This window comes from Pantherophis guttatus, chromosome 4, assembly GCF_059756535.1.
Source record: "Pantherophis guttatus breed Tessera chromosome 4, ASM5975653v1, whole genome shotgun sequence".
Lineage (NCBI taxonomy): Eukaryota > Metazoa > Chordata > Lepidosauria > Squamata > Colubridae > Pantherophis > Pantherophis guttatus.
The window spans coordinates 157,103,596-157,119,351 of record NC_142066.1 but is presented as its reverse complement, the minus strand read 5'-3'; the positions used below and the strand labels follow the sequence as shown (position 1 = coordinate 157,119,351).

The 15,756-nt window shown below is 47.5% G+C and overlaps 1 protein-coding gene across 1 annotated transcript in view; it reads left to right on the top strand.

Moving 5' to 3' along the window:
- Positions 1 to 6,252: 6,252 nt before the first annotated feature.
- SETD2 (SET domain containing 2, histone lysine methyltransferase) overlaps positions 6,253 to 15,756 on the top strand; it is a 69,350-nt gene continuing 59,846 nt past the window's right edge. Inside the window, 4 exon segments of the mRNA XM_060684656.2 lie at positions 6,253 to 6,400; positions 9,660 to 9,723; positions 9,725 to 9,755; positions 9,758 to 9,803. Of these exon segments, the coding sequence (XP_060540639.2) occupies positions 6,363 to 6,400; positions 9,660 to 9,723; positions 9,725 to 9,755; positions 9,758 to 9,803 (179 nt within the window). The 5' untranslated portion in view covers positions 6,253 to 6,362.

Here is a 15,756-nt window from a genome sequence, read left to right as displayed (position 1 = left end):
CCAAGAGTCTCAACCTCTTTTTTGTAATGTGGTGACCAAGACTGGATGGAATACTCCAAATATGGTCTTATTAGAGCATTTGAGATTAATACTTCAACAGGAGAAGTAGTATACACAGGACCATATGGCTTGCTAAGTGGGTGACCAGCTCGGTGGGTCATTTAGTCCCTGCTGGTCAGCCTGAGAAATTGAAAATATACTGCAGGGGGACATTTTATGGCAGTCCTAGATATTGAGAAGCAGAGACCTCACCTTGCTGACAAGGATCTGTATAGAGTAGTCGACTTAAAACGGTCCATTTAGAGACTGTTCAAAGTTGCAATGACCGTGGAAAAAAGGGACTTATGACCGTTTTTCACACTTACGACCATTGCAGCCTCCCCCTGACCACGTGGCAACTGACACATATTTATCATGGTTGCAGGGTCCCAGGGTCACGTAATCCCGTCTTGCGACCTTCTGACCCCCCCAAATTCAATGCGGAAGCCAGATTCACTTAACAAACTTGTTCCTGACTTGACAACTACACTAATTCACCTAACAACTATGGCAAGAAAGGTCGTAAAATGGGGCAAAAACCCAGTTTATCTGAGGACCCGGATTGTGGGAGCAATAAGCTGACTTTGTATAAAAAAGAACACCGCTTAGGGGGGCCCAAAAAGCCCTACTAAGCAGGTATAGACAAAAGGATGAAGGCTATTGCTTAACGCATTGTAAGCCGCCCTGAGTCTCCGGAGAAGGGCGGCATATAAATCGAACCAATAAATACAATAAATAAATAAACTGTCTTGCTTGCTTGGTGTCTTTCTTGCAGAGGTTTCATGACCCAGCTAGGTAACTTCATCAGTTCTACTGAAGTATTCTTTGGAAAGACCAATAGTGAAGCTGAAGCTCAAATACTTTGGCCACCAAAGGAGAAGAGAGCTCATCAGAGAAGGCCCTGATGTTGGGAAGGATGGAAGGCAAAAGGAGAAGGGAATGGCAGAGGATGAGATGGGTAGATAGTGTCATTGATGCAATGAACATGATTTTGGGCGAACTTCAGAGACAATCAAGAATCTCTCTCACTCCCCTCCCCTCTCTCTGCCCATCCATCCATCCCACTTATCCCTCCATCCCTCTATCCATCCATCCATCCATCCCTCTATCCATCCATCCATCCATCCCTCTATCCATCCATCCATCCATCCCTCCATCCCTCCATCCTATCTCTCAGGCCTAACATCTCCATCTTCTCGGCTTCGCTAGCCTCCCGCCATGAATTGGGAGGGAGGGAGGGAGGGGGAGAAGGAATTTGGGGCAGTACATCCTGTGGGCCTGGGAATGAGGAGGCGAAGCGCCCAGAGGGGAGGCATGTTGACAAAACAAGCCGCCGCCAAGGACACCTGGCTTGGGAACCGAAGGGGAGGCGTCAGAGGCGCCAAAGAACCCAGAAGTTTCCAAAACATCCCAAAGCCATCCTGATGGACCAGCCAAGTTGTGGGGAGGGCCAGCGGGAGATACTGATATCTAGCTTTACTTTCGCTGTAACCGCATGACTTCAGTGAAATAACCTTTCAGTTCAAACAAATGGAGTCGAGATCTTTCTTTCCTAAACATCTGAGCTGGAACCAGCCGGACATTATCCATCCATCCATCCTTCTTCCTTATCCATCTATCTCTCCCTCCCTTTTATCTCTCCATCCTTACATTATTTATGGGAGCTCATCGGGAGTGGGTTTCAAATCCCATCGCTACCGGTTTGCTCATGGGTGCACTCACGCTTGTCTGGGCAGGTGGGCAGGGCCTCCTGTCCCCGCTACGGGTTTGCCTGATCTGGGGCGAACTGGTAGCAACCGACCACTGGAGTTCATTCTACAAGGCTTGGTTACCTATTTTCATAAACTCCAAATAGTGTCCCCTGAGAGTTTAGATTAAATGAGCCTGGATATCTCAACAGACAGAAGCACTGTAATTTAACACCAGCTGTCTGCAATTACTGTAAGTTCGAATCTCCCCAGGCTCAAGGTTGACTCAGCCTTCCATCCTTTCTAAGGTGGGTAAAATGAGGACCCTGTTTGTGGGGGCAATAAGCTGACTTTGTATAAATATACAAAAGGATGAAGGCTATTGCTTAACGCATTGTAAGCCGCCCTGAGTCTCCGGAGAAGGGTGGCATATAAATCAAATTAAAAAAAAAAATGTGAAAGCTTGAATTTTAAAGAATGATCAGGACCAGAGGCCTTGCACATTTAACAAAATAACAGAGTTGGAAGGGACCTTGCAGGTCATCTAGTCCAAACCCCCAACCAGTGGTGGAATTCAGGCAGTTTGCATCACTTCAGGAGAACCGGTTGTTAACTTTCTGAGCAGTTTGGTGAACTGGTTGTTGGAAGAAATCATTAGGGCAGAGAACCGGTTGTTAAATTATTTGAATCTCACTACTACCCCCAACCTACACCATTTTTGACAGAGGGCATTCCAGTCTCCCCTTGAAAGCCTCCAGTGATGAAGCTCCCACAACTTCTGAAGGCAACTTCCGTTCCATGAGTTGATGGTTCTGTCAGAAAATTCCTCCTTATTTCCAGGTTGAATCTCTCCTTGATCATTTTCATTTTTTTTTCTTCATTTTATTAGATTTATATACCGCCCTACTCCCGAAGGACTCAGGGCGGTGAACAGCCAGAAAGATAAAACACACAAACTACAAAATTTTAAAAGACAATATAAAAACCCATTAAATAATCTGGCCCAAAACCATCTAAAACACCCCTAATGTTTTAAAACCAATTTTAAAAGTTACAATTAAAAGGGAAGTTAGGCCCGGCCAGCCTGTTGGAATAAATAGGTCTTGAGGGCAGGGCGGAAGGTACGTAGATCCGGGATCCTCCGTATCTCTGGGGGGAGCTCATTCCAGATGGCGGGTGTCCCCACAGAGAAGGCTCTCCCCCTGGGGGCCGCCAGTCGACACTGTTTGACCGATGGCACCCGGAGGAGCCCCTCTCTATGGGAGCGTACTGGCCGGTGGGAGGCTATTGGTGGCAGAAGGCGGTCTTGTAGGTACCCCGGTCCTAAGCCATGGAGCGCTCTAAAGGTGGTAACCAAAACCTTGAAGCGCACCTGGAAGACCACCGGGAGCCAGTGCAGCTCGCGCAGGAGGTGTCACATGGGAATGCCTCGTCGCCCCCATAATTACCTGCGCGGCCGCACTCTGCGCCAGTTGGAGCCTCCGGGTGCACCTCAAGGGGAGCCCCATGTAGAGAGCATTGCAGTAGTCCAGGCGGGAAGTGACGAGGGCATGAGTGACCGTACGTAACAAGTCCCGATCCAGAAAGGGACGTATCAGGCGAACTTGATGAAAAATCCTCCCGGTCACGGCCGTCAAATGCTCTTCTAAAGACAGCCGTGAATCCAGGAGGACGCCCAAGTTGCGAGCCCTCTCCGTGGGGACCAACGACACGCCCCCAATAGTCAGTTTCAGTAAAATTAACACACAGCAATGATTGGAAAGCAATATAAGGAGTGAAATATAGAAACACATAAACACAAGACTAGTCTAATTAGATTAACTAGATATTTACTAGGCTATATAATTCTTTATAATTTTGATAAAAACAGGCCAATTGTTTTGTAGATAGTTAAAAGAACTTGATTGCATTGAAATGTTTGGCTAGGATGATATTAGTTAATATTAATTGGAGAGTGAGCTTAACTCTCGGTTAGTCGTGTTTGTTGTTTCGTTTTAGTCTTGTGTTTATGTGTTTCTATATTTCACTCCTTATATTACTTTCCAGTCAGTTTCCATCCATTATTCCTTGTCCTGCCTTCAGGTGCTTTGGGAAATAGTTGGACCCCCTTCCTCCTCTCTGGGGCAGCCCCTCAAATACTGGAAGATGCTCTCCTGTCTCCCTTGGTCCTTCTCTTCCCTAGACTAGCCATGCCCAGTTCCTGCAACCGTTCATCGTATGTTTTAGCTTCCAGTCCCCTCATCATCCTGGTTGCTCTTCTCTGCACTTTTTCTAGAGTCTCAACATCTTTTTTATAGTTTGGTGACCAAAACTGGATGCAATACTCTAAGTGTGGCCTTACTAGGGCTTTATAGGGTGGTATTAGTACCTCCCTTGATCTTGATTGTATCCCTCTGTTAATGCAATTTAGGATTGCATTGGCTTTTTTAGCTACCGCTGCACACAGCTGGCTCCTATTTAGCTGGTTGTCCACTAAGATTCCAAGATCCCTCTCACAGTTACTGATATTAAGCCTGGTTTTCCCCAGTCTGTATGCGTGCTTTTGGTTTTTCTTACATAAGCGTAAGAATTTACTTTTTTCTACACTGAATTCCATTTTGTTAGATAGGGCCCAGTGTTTATTTCTTTATTTGTATCCCTTTATTTCATAAATAATTCAGTGATTTACAGGGTTACCCTGTGGTAAGATGGGAGGCCAATATTTATTTATTTATTTATTAGATTTCTATACCGCCCTTGATAAACCAACTTCAGGGCAGCAATCGTACCCGATCCCCTATTTTTTCACCCAACAACGACTCTGTAAGGTAGGTCAAGCTGAGATTCATTATTTGTGATTATAAATTTATATAAATTTATTTCTGGGGTTGTTAATCACTGTGCAAAAAGCAAAGAAATCGTATTACTAGAACTATGAAATGAGCCAGAGAAAGTTGACACCGATGATCTCCATAACTGTATCAAACAGAATTAAAACACAGATTAATGTGATTATTTTTATACCGCAGGTGCCCAGAAGGCCAGGTAAATATAATTTACCCTTCTTGTTCCTCCAACTGGTAAAAACAGGGAGAAGACCCCGATCCCAACATGGGGGGGGAGTGATGTCACTGCCCATGATGCCATAGGGGCTGATACTGTAGCTGGGTAGGCAGTTGGAAAGTCAAGAGGTCAGCCTCAATTTCCCATCTGTAAAATTGCTTTTCGGGAGTGGGGTCGCACAGAAGGTCAAGGCTGTGGGAGTGGGGAGGACAAAAGAAGATATTGAATCCCACCTACCCAGGCTTCCAAAACTGTTGGAAACCAGTTTTGTTAAACTGGGATTCAACCAGGGGTCCCTTCGGGGCCGTTGCAAGAGCCCCCACGGCGCAGTGCAGCCAAGGATCCCAGCTAGGGCGGGGACTCCAACTCCCATGGGGCGCGTGGGCTGGGGACCACGGGCTGAACAGTGCAACCCCCGCGGTCAAAGGAGCTCTTAAGGCACGGTGCAATCTATGACCCCGGTCGGAATGGGCGAAACTCTCAGTCGGGGACTCTAATTCCCATGGGGCGCGCCGGCTGGGGACGATGGGGTGCAAGCGAGGAGAATCTGTCGATCAGGGACTCCAACTCTCACGGGGGTGGGTGGGAACGATGACCTTAGGGATGCAGAGCCCCACGGCGCGCTGCAATCCACCATCCCCGGCCCGGCGGCGAGAAACTCAATTTAAGTCGGGGACTCCAACTCCCATGGGGCGCGGCCGGCCGGGGATCCTGGGCTAGCAAGGCGTTGCAAGCACCCCGTGGCCAGCCGAGCCTTTCATGGGCACGTTTTGCAAACCGCCCTCCAGGATGGGGCGGGGAGAAACTAACATAGTCGGGGACTCCAAGTCCCATGGGGCACGTCCGCTGGGGAACCATGGGCTCAGCCCCGGAGCCACACCAGCCCCCCACACCCACATCCACACCCATAATGATCCCCCAGGTCGGACAGGGAAAAATCTCTCTATCTCTCTCTCGCTTGCTCGCTCAGGGACTCCAACTCCTATGAGGCGCAGCGGCTGTGGACGATGGGAGGAGGAACACTTCCCACGCACGTGGAATGGGGGGGGAGGAAAAGCCGCGGCCGGCTGGAAAGATCGCTCGCTCGGGGACTCCAGGTCCTATGAGGCGCGGCGGCTGTGGACGATGGGAGGAGGAACACTCCCTACGCACGTGGGGGGGGGAAAGAAGGCACGGCTGTCCAGAGCGATCGCTCGCGGAGGGAGGCAGGGGGCGTGGCCAGGAAGGGTGGGCGTGGCCAGGAAAGGTGAGGAGGCGTGGCTAGGGACGGGGTAAGAAACGCCTCTTGGCCTCTGCTCGCCGGGAGCTCGGCTGAGTTCGAGTCGGCTCGGCCGGGTTAGCTCGACACTCGGCTGAGGTCGGGCGGGGTTCGCTCGACGTTCGGGTGGACTCGGGTGGGGGGTTCGCTCGGCGCTCGGGTGGACTCGGGCGGGCCCGCTCGTGCGCTCGTGCGCCGTCGGGTGTCCTCGGGCGGTCGGTGGAGTTAGAAAAGGATGTGAGCGGGAGGCGGCGGCGCAGAGGGCGCGGAGCATCCCGTCCGTGCGCCCGGCGGCGGACGGATCGGGGCTTCGTTGCGGGGCAGGAGCCGCCGACATGGAGGACTTCTACGATCCGGAGCACCCGACCCCTGAGTAAGTGGGGCTGTGGGGGAGGGGAGGGGGAAAGAGGGGGGGAGGGGGAGATCCTGAGGGGGAAAAAAAAAAGTCTCCTCAGACCTCGCGCGCCGCTTCCCCCCCCCCCGCTAAGACGGCAGCAACGGTCGCCCCCGCCCCTCAGAGCCCCCTCCCGCCCCTCACGACGCCCCCCCCCGGACAGGCCTCTCTGAGGCGGCCGAAGGAGAAGCAGAAGCCGGGCCTGACTAGGCCGCGCATCCCCGGCCTCGCGTGAGAGCCGCGGCCGGCCCCGGGCACCCTAATCCGGGGGCGAACAAAGCGGGCGGGATTTCGCCTTTTTTTGGTCCGCCTCGTCTAGGAAAGCGAGGTTTGCTTTTTTTTTTTCCTCCCTCACCCCCATCCCATTGAGGAGGGCGCCCCTCAACCCACCTCCAGCCCCTCTTCCTCCCCCCCACACCCTGGAAACCATTGGGAGAGGGGAGGGCAGCAGTTTCTTCAGAGAAAGCTTTTGGGGTGGGGGGGGTCTTTTGCTGGAGGGGCTGGAGGGCTTTTGACACACGCCCCCCCCCCCAAAACCCCAGTTCCCCTTCTGCCATGTGGACGAGCCCCTCCAAGCTCCCCTTTTGGGGTGTGGGCGGGGGGGGGGTGAAATATAGTGTGGGAGGGGGAGGCTTTTCTCGAAGAGCTTTTATTTGTCTGCTTTCCTTCCTCCCCCCAACTTTTCTCCCCCCCCCTTAGGCTTTTTTTAAAACTCCTCTGAAGCAGCTTTTTGAGTGGCTTTTTTGGGAGGGGGAACCCAGTGTGGACGAGACCCCTCCCCCCCTCCCCGGAATAAATCCTTGGATTTTGGGCCTTTTGGGACTGGTTTTGGGGGAGGAATGTGGGGAGGGGGGGTCTCTTTCCTTAAGAGAGCGGTTGCTGATTTGTGAACCTGTCTTCCAGAATAACATCCTCCCCTCAATTCTGTATTTTGATAAATTCTGTATTTTGAGCCGTATTTGGGTTGGCTTTCGTGCTCAGAAGATTATAATACTGTTCGGTCAGTTACCTTTTTAGAGTTGCCCTTAGGAAAGACTAAGGTCTCCTGCTCTGGGCAGGAGGTCAGACTAGAAGGCCTCCAAGGTCCCTTAGATGGAGAAGGAAAGGCTGATGTCTCCTGCCATGAAGGGGGGAGGTTGGGGGGGTTGTTGCACTAGAAAGACCTCCAACGTCTCTTAGGCAAAACCAAGGTCTCCTGCTGGAAAAGACCGCCAACATCCCTTAGTCGAAGGAGGCAAGATAAGATTTCCTGCCTTGGGGAGGGTGGGAGTAGAAAACCACCAAGGTCTCTTAGCTGGGGAAGGAAAGATTATATTCTCCTGCTTAGGCACGAGGTTGGATTAGAAGACCTCCAAGGTCCCTTCCATCTCTGTGATTCTAGGTCAGACCTAGTCATTATATTGGCCCCTTGACTCCCTGTCTGGTCCATGTGGATTGCATTTATTTTCTAGGTAACGGCTATTTTTTCCCCCACAGTTTACGTGTGGTGCCTGTACAACTTCACAACCCCATTGGTTTGGCCCTTCACAACAGCCCCAGTTTCTCATGTAGCCCCCCTGGGCAAATAACCCATTAAACTGAAGTTGCTGCATGATGGCTGCAAGTACCCAACATAATAGGTTGAGCCTTGACCTGGATCCAAAGGTCACCATGTGAGTCAGAGCATGGCTAGCACATGTGGGGGAATCTTTTAGAGCACCTGTCTCCTTTCCTGGGCTCTAAGCAAGCCATGATTGTGGCAGAGAGAGAGAGAGAGATTTGGTTGAAAATGTCCCCCACAGGTGTATCTGTGCAAGCTGTAATTCACATTTTCTCTTTAAATCCAGGTGTGTGTGTGGGGGGGTAAGTTTGAAGCAGCAAGCCCCAAACATGGAAGATGGGGAATTGGGGAACTGTCTGTAGCAACAGGCTCTGCAGCTATTTTTTTTAAAAAAATCTTCAGAAACAAACTTGAAAAGAACAAAGGGTTGCTATTGTTTGATAAGAATTTGAATCCAGCTCTAGCGGAGAGCACCTGCTTGGAAGCACTTTTTTTCTATAAGCTTATTAGGAATTTTTCTCTAAAACCTCCTCCTTTTATATATGTAGGGTCTCCCCTACTTTTCCCCCCAAATTAAAAAGAAATAACATCCATAGATCTTTAGTCCCAGAGAACAAGCAAATAAGAAAGGAAAATACAGGTAGTCTTTGACTTACAACCACAATTGAGCTCAAACTTTCTGTTGCTAAGTGAAACATTTGTTAAGTGAATTTTGTCCCATTTTGCGATGTGAATCATTGCAGTTGTTAAATTAGTAACTTTGTAAATTGTTGTAAATTGTAAATAACATGGCTTCCCTTTTGACTTTGCTTGTCAGAAGGTTGCAAAAGGGCAACCTGACCCAGGGCACTGCAACCGCCATAAGTATGAGTCAGTTGCCAAACATCTGAATTTTGATCACGTGGCCATGGGAATGGTTGCAACGGTTGTAAGTGTGAAAAATGGTCATGTTGCTTTTTCATTGCCATACGTTTGAACGTTCACTAAATGAACTGCTTGCTGTAAGTTGAGGACTACCTGTATTCTTGGTAACTTGTACCCACTATTCTTTCATTTTTATTACACAAAGGGATACTTTATATTGTCTGAAGGCATGGTTGAACTAATGGCATTCAGAAATCAGACTTTTATGCATGCCTGTATAAGGGAGAGAGAGTTAGTTGTGAATTTGGGGGGCTTCATCAGTATTATTTATTCAATTTATATGCCACTCCTCACCGATAACGGCAATTCTGGGTGGCTTACAGACAATTTAAAAAGATAAATATCCAGTAGAGGACAGAAGCACCCACATTTTTGTGATACTTAAAAAATGCATTATTGCTAGTCCTTTGGGCCCAGTGCATTAATTCTAATCAAGGAGGGAACCAACCTAGAAATAAAAGAGAAATTTCCCAGCAGTGAGAACAATGAATCAGTTTGCTTCCAGAAGTTGCAGGTTTTCAAGAAGAGATTGGACAGCCACTTGTCTGAAATGGTATAGAGTCTCCTGCTTGAGCAGGAGGTTGGACTAGAGGACCTCCAAAGTCCCTTCCAACTCTTGCTATCCTGTTAATCCCTGCCCTGAGGAGAACTGGGCTGCCGTTTCTGTTTTCTGGCAAAAATGGGTTTCAGCAGCTCAGCCCTTCCTTTCTCCCCTGGCTCACCTGCGCATGTAACCCTCAACTGTCTCTCTTGAACCCTGTTTTGTTTTTATAGCACGGCTTTCACACAGAAGGATCCCAGTGGACACCAAATGGCTAATGCGTCCAGCAGCGCTGAAATTGCAGTCACCTCTGAGGTGGAAAGGGACCACAGGTGCATCTTTGCAAAGAATATGGATGGGTCTGAAGAGGTAGAAAGGTAAAAGCTTGGACCAAGGCAATAGGGCAAACCTCTGTTTTTGCAAATTACTCTCCTTGTTTTTATGGACGCCTGAGCAACATCATGCAATTCCAGAAATTAATTGTACAAAAAAAAAAAAAAAGTGAAATTCAGCTTCTGTTTTGCTAACGTAAATTCAACATTCCCCCCTCCCTTCTCTATGGATGTCTTTGCTTAGCAGATGTCGAAACGGAACATTCAACAATTCTTTGGGATAGAATTACTGGCAGGCAGTTCCCCCCTTCCTTCCCTTCTTCCTTCTTCTCTTGTCTTATTTTCTTCTCCTCTTCTCTAGTCCTTCCTTCCCTTCCTTTCTTCCTTCTCTTCTTCTCCTCTCCCTTCCCTTTTTTCCTTTCTTTTCCTCCTTCCTTCCTTCTTCCCTTCCTTCCTTCTCTTATCTTCTCTTCTTTCCTCCTTCCTGTACTTTAAAACGTTAAGTCTTTTGACTAGATTGGCAGGAAACAAATTTTGCCTTTTAACATATTCCTCCTCCTTATCTTCAGTCAGGGTGGGGTGGTGGGCGCTTAAAATAAATTCCAAAATTGCCAGTAGTGACTTGCAAAGATAGGGCCTCTAAAATGTGTTACATTCGGGGGGGGGATTTCTGCCCCATGTTTTCAGGGATCACCCCTTTCATGGGCTATAAGGTGTCCGCCAGATAATCATAACTTTTTTTTGGCTTATGGAAGCCATTGGAAATGGAGGTAGACATGGTTTGGTGTTTGAATTTTTAGGTTGTTCTCTGAGTTGCACCTTGAGCAATATTTGTTCCCTCCTGGCCTCGCTCTCCAAGTGCCATAAATTTTTTAAGAGGTGCGTGCCTCCAAGAGCTGAGTGTCAAACTTAAGACAGGAAAAGGACAGAGAACAATTTGGAAGTAAAACCTATTATGTCTCGGAGATGCTGTTTGCTTGCTGGGGAAGATGGCTTCCAGCACAGAAGGAACTTAAATAGGGGAAATTGTTAGCGTATGGTTGATCGTTACAGGAAGTTACAGTTAACGGGAAAATTTCAGGTAGTCTTCGACTTACGACCACAGTTGAGCACAAATTTTCCCTTTCTAAACAAGACAGTTGTTAAGTGACTTTTGCCCCATTTTACGACCTTTCTTGCCACCGTTGTTAAGCGAATCGCTTCAGTTGTTAAAAGTTAGCAACCTGGTTGTAAAGTGAATCCGGCTTCCCCATTGACTTTACATGTCAGAAGGTTGCAAAATAATAATAATAAATAATAATTTTATTTCTATACCGCCCTTCTCCCGAAGGACTCAGGGCGGTGTACAGTCAATTTAAAAACACAGGACACAACAATAATTAAAAATTAAAATAATTAAATAGATTTGGCCGATTTAGAACCCCAAAAATTTAAAATACCCCAATTTAAAATTATTATGTCGATAGCCCGGCCTGGTAGAACAACAGGGTCTTCAGTGCACAGCGAAATACCCGGAGGTCGGGAATCTTACGTATTTCCGGGGGCAGTTCATTCCACAGGGCTGGGGCTCCCACAGAGAAGGCCCTCCCCCTGGGTGTCGCCAGCCGACATAACTTGGCTGATGGCACCCTGAGGAGACCCTCTCTGTGGGAGCGGACTGGTCGGTGGGAGGCTATTGGTGGCAGAAGACGGTCTCAAAAGGGGATCACGTGACCCCAGGATGCTGGAACTGTCATAAATATGAGCCAGTTGCCAAGTATCTGAATTTCAATCATGGGGATGCTGCAACACAACCATATGTGTAAGTATGAAAAACGGTCATAAGTCACATTTTTCAATGCCGTTATAATGCCTAATGGTCATTAAATGAATGATACGACAGTTAGTCCTCAAGTTAAAACCATTCCTTCAGTGACTGAAGTTACAGCGTCACTTTAACAACCCTTGCAGTGTCACGTGATCAGAATTTGGGCATTTGGCTTCTGACTCATACTTAACGACGGTTGCAGTGTCCTGGAGTCATGTGATCCTCATTCGCGATCTCCCATCTGACTTCCGTCAAGCAAAAGTCAACGGGGAGAAAATCCCGGATTTGTTTAATGGCTGCACAATTTGCTTAACCCCGGTGAGAAAAATCAGATGCAATTCAACTCAACAGCCACTTAGCTTAGCAACAGAAATCCTGGTCTAAATTATGGTCATAAGTTAAGGAATCCCTGCAGTTACAGATTGACTTTAGATTTTCTTGGCAGGGAGAAAGAGATTCAGTGCTTATTTTCTCCTTTTGCTGAACGTGGATAGATAAAACCCCAAAAGCGTGAAGTGCTCTCTTGCAAATTCAGAAATGGCTATTTGTCTTAATCTTTTTTAGCTGAAACCTGACAAATCTGCCATGCCTGCAGTACAAATAAATATATATATATATATACACACACTTCCCCCTTCTCTGGGATAATTGCTGAGAAAAGCAGTTTTGAATGGTGGCTGGCAGAGGAACTAAAGTGTTCTGAGATCAGCTCCGGTATTTTATAAGTAGACAAGGTCAACTGCATTTAAGGGGTTCATTTTTAAAGGCAGGTGGGAAACAGGTGAAACAGTTCAGTTATTATTGGATGGCTGCTGCGACACGTGCTCCGTTTTCAAATGGAAACGAGCTTATTTCATTTGGTTTCGGTTGTGAATAACACTGTAAGCGAAGAAGCAATATATATGGTGTGTATGTATGTGTATGTGTGTCAGACCTGCCCCAATTTAGACATGTAGGAAAGAAAGACCCTCAAATTTTTACTTCTTTTACTCAAGTTAAGTGCTTGCAGCTAGATGTGAGTATCTCCCCCCACCTTTCCTGGCCCTCCCCCCCCCCGGTTGATCTATCAGAGTGGCTTTGGGATGTTTTGGGAACGTCTGGGTTCTTTGGCGCTTCTGACGGCACTCTCCCCTTCAGTTCCCAAGCCAGGTGTCCTTGGTGGCTGGCTTGTTTTGTCAACATGCTCCCCTCTGCGCGCTTCGCCTCCTCATTCCCAGGCCCACAGGATGTACTGCCCCAAATTCCTTCTCCCCCTCCTTCCCTCCCTCCCAATTCATGGTGTGAAGCTGGAGATGGCAGGCCTGACACTGTGTCTCATGCGTAATATGCACACAGACACACACCATACATCCCAATTTGAGATGAGTTCTAGTCCCACCTTAAGTATGAAAGCTGGATGGGGGACTCTTGGCCAATCACCAGGAGATGATGAGTTCTAGTCCCACTTTAGGCATGAAAAGCAACTGGGTGACTTGGGGTCAGTCCCCAGGTGACAGTGAGATCTACTCTGTCTTAGGCGTGAAAGACAGCTAGGTGACTTTGGGCCAATCATCTGGAAATGGTGAGTTCTAGTCCCACTAGGCATGAAAGCCGATTTGGTGACTTTGGGCCAGTCCCTCCCTTCCTCTCAACCCAGCCCACCTCACATGGTGGTTGTTGTGGTGGAGAAAATTGGAAGAAAATAATTTGGATATGTTTGCTGCCATGGGATACAAATAAATCAAAATAAATTTATTTTTGTTTCATTTATTAGCATCCCACCTGTTAAATAATATTTATAAATTACTCTATAAAAAATAAATCCATTTTTAGCACTGAAAAGCATTTCATTTTGTCCTGCTTTCTCTTTAGAATTGTTAGTTTTTATTTCCACGTCAGGTTCACCAAGCCCTCAGATCAGAAATGTCCTTGGTTAATATTTTACTCCTTAAGCAATAAATCATGGTTCACTTCAGCCAGTTTAACGCCTTGTGCAAACCCAGGCTTGTCTTAATCTGGAATAAATGAAGGCGGGGTCTCCTGCTTGAGCAGGGGTTGGACTAGAAGACCTCCCAGGTCCCTTCCAACCCTGTTATTCTATATTCCAGGGCTGGGCAACTGTGGCCCTTTTACAACCTGTGGACTTCAACTCCCAGAATTCCTGGGCCAGCTTGGCTGTCTCAGGAATTCTGGGAGTTGAAGTCCGCAGGTTGTAAAAGGGGCGCAGTTGCCCACCCCTGCTACATTCTATTTCTCGAATTTATAGGTGCCAACTACCATTTTGCCTTTTGATAAATAGGAACTTTCCGATTTGTAGCCTGGCAACCCCCATGTTGTGAGATGGCTTTCTCGCATAGGCTATTGTGGGTCAAAGACAACACAGTTCAGATTTCTCTCAAGCAGTTTTCATTTTTTCTGGCTGTGGCCTAAACAGAAACGGGTTGTGCGTGTAACATGGTGGTCTTTTGTGTATTGTCCCCTCCCAGCCAGGGATGCAGGAGGCTATGGTGTTGCTTGAAGACATATAGGTAGTCCTCGACTTACAACCATTTATTTAAGGACCATTCAAAGTTACAACGGCACTGAAAAAAATTGACATACAACAGTTTTTCACCTTTACGACCATCGCTGCATGCCCACAGTCACGGGGTCAAACTTTAGGCGCTTGACCACTGGCATGTATTCATGACGGTTGCTGTGTCGTTTCCCCCACCCCCTCCCCCGGTCACGTGATCACCATTTGCAAGCTTCTGCCCAGCAGATTCACTTTAAACAAGCCACATGGTTCACTTAACAACTTCAGTGATTCGTTTAACAACCATGACAAAAAAAGTCATACAGTGACACACATCTCATTTAACAACGGCCTTGCTTAGCGACCGACATTTTGGATGCTGTTGTCATAAATCAAGGACTACTTGTATTTCACGGTTCAGACACGCATCACGATGCTTGCTGGGTTGCCAGAGTTTCATGGTGGTGATTACAGGCACTCCTTGACTTACAACTACAAATGAGCTAGACATTTCTGTTGCTAAGTAAGACAGTCGTTGATTGACTTTCACCCCATTTTACAATCCTTCTTGACACAGTTGTTATGGGAATCCCTGCAGTTGTTAAGATAGTCACATGGTTGTTAGTGAATCCAACTTCCCCGTTGACTTTGCTTGTCAGAACATTGCAAAAGAGAATCGCGTGGCCCCCTCCGGGACACTGGCCGTCATAAATAGGAGTCAGTTGCCAGGCGTCCAAATTTTGGATCACATGACCACGGAGATGCTGCAACGGTCATAAGTGTGGGAAACTCATAACAGTCCCTTTTTTTCTGTGTCAATGTAACTTCGGTCACTAAATGAACTATTGTGAGTCATAATGGGCAAGAGGTTTTTTCAGAGACTGGGTAACATTGAGAGGGCAGCGGAATCGAATGCTGGAAGAATCAGAAATGCGATTTAAATTTTAATTTCCCTGATTAGTTCTATCTTTGCAGCATTTTCTTGTGCCTTCAGCCTTGGGCGTGTGAGCCGGTGGACAAAATTTTGTGTTGTTTCTTTTTCCAGTCCTCCCTTGGCTCTTCTTATCTTTTGCTTCCTTTTCCCCCCCTGGAGGGAGTATTAATTGGTAATTTCAGCTTTCAGCCCAACCGTTTGCTGGTTGCGAAACACAGTTGGCAAAGTGAGCTAAACAGAGCCGAGCCTTTGCTGCAATTATGTGGTGGTGATTATAGTGCATCGGGGAGACTGTTGCGGCCCTAGGAAATAGTTGATTGACATCTGCACTTTTTCATTTTTTTCCCCCCTTCTTAATGACACTGTAGGTACTCCTCGACTTACAACCATTTATTTAGTGGCCATTTGAAGTTACAACATCACTGAAAAAAGTAGAGAGGACCGTTTTTCACACTTACAGTTGCTGCAGCATTCCCTGTGGTCACGTGATCAAGGATTCGGCCGCTTGGCAGCTGATCCGCCTTTGTGACGGTTTCAGTGTGCCAAGGTCAGGTGATCCCCTTCTGAGAAGCCAACAGGGAAGCTAGATTCGCTTAGCGACTGCACAATTCACGGAAGAAATGTGGCCAAAATGTCATAACACGAGGTGCAATTCACTGAGCCCCCTGCCTTGCTTTGAAGCAGAAATTCTGAGCTCCATTGCAGTCGTAAGTCGAGGATTCCCTGTAATCTGCCTTGCATCGCACTCTCTGGCTTGAGCAAA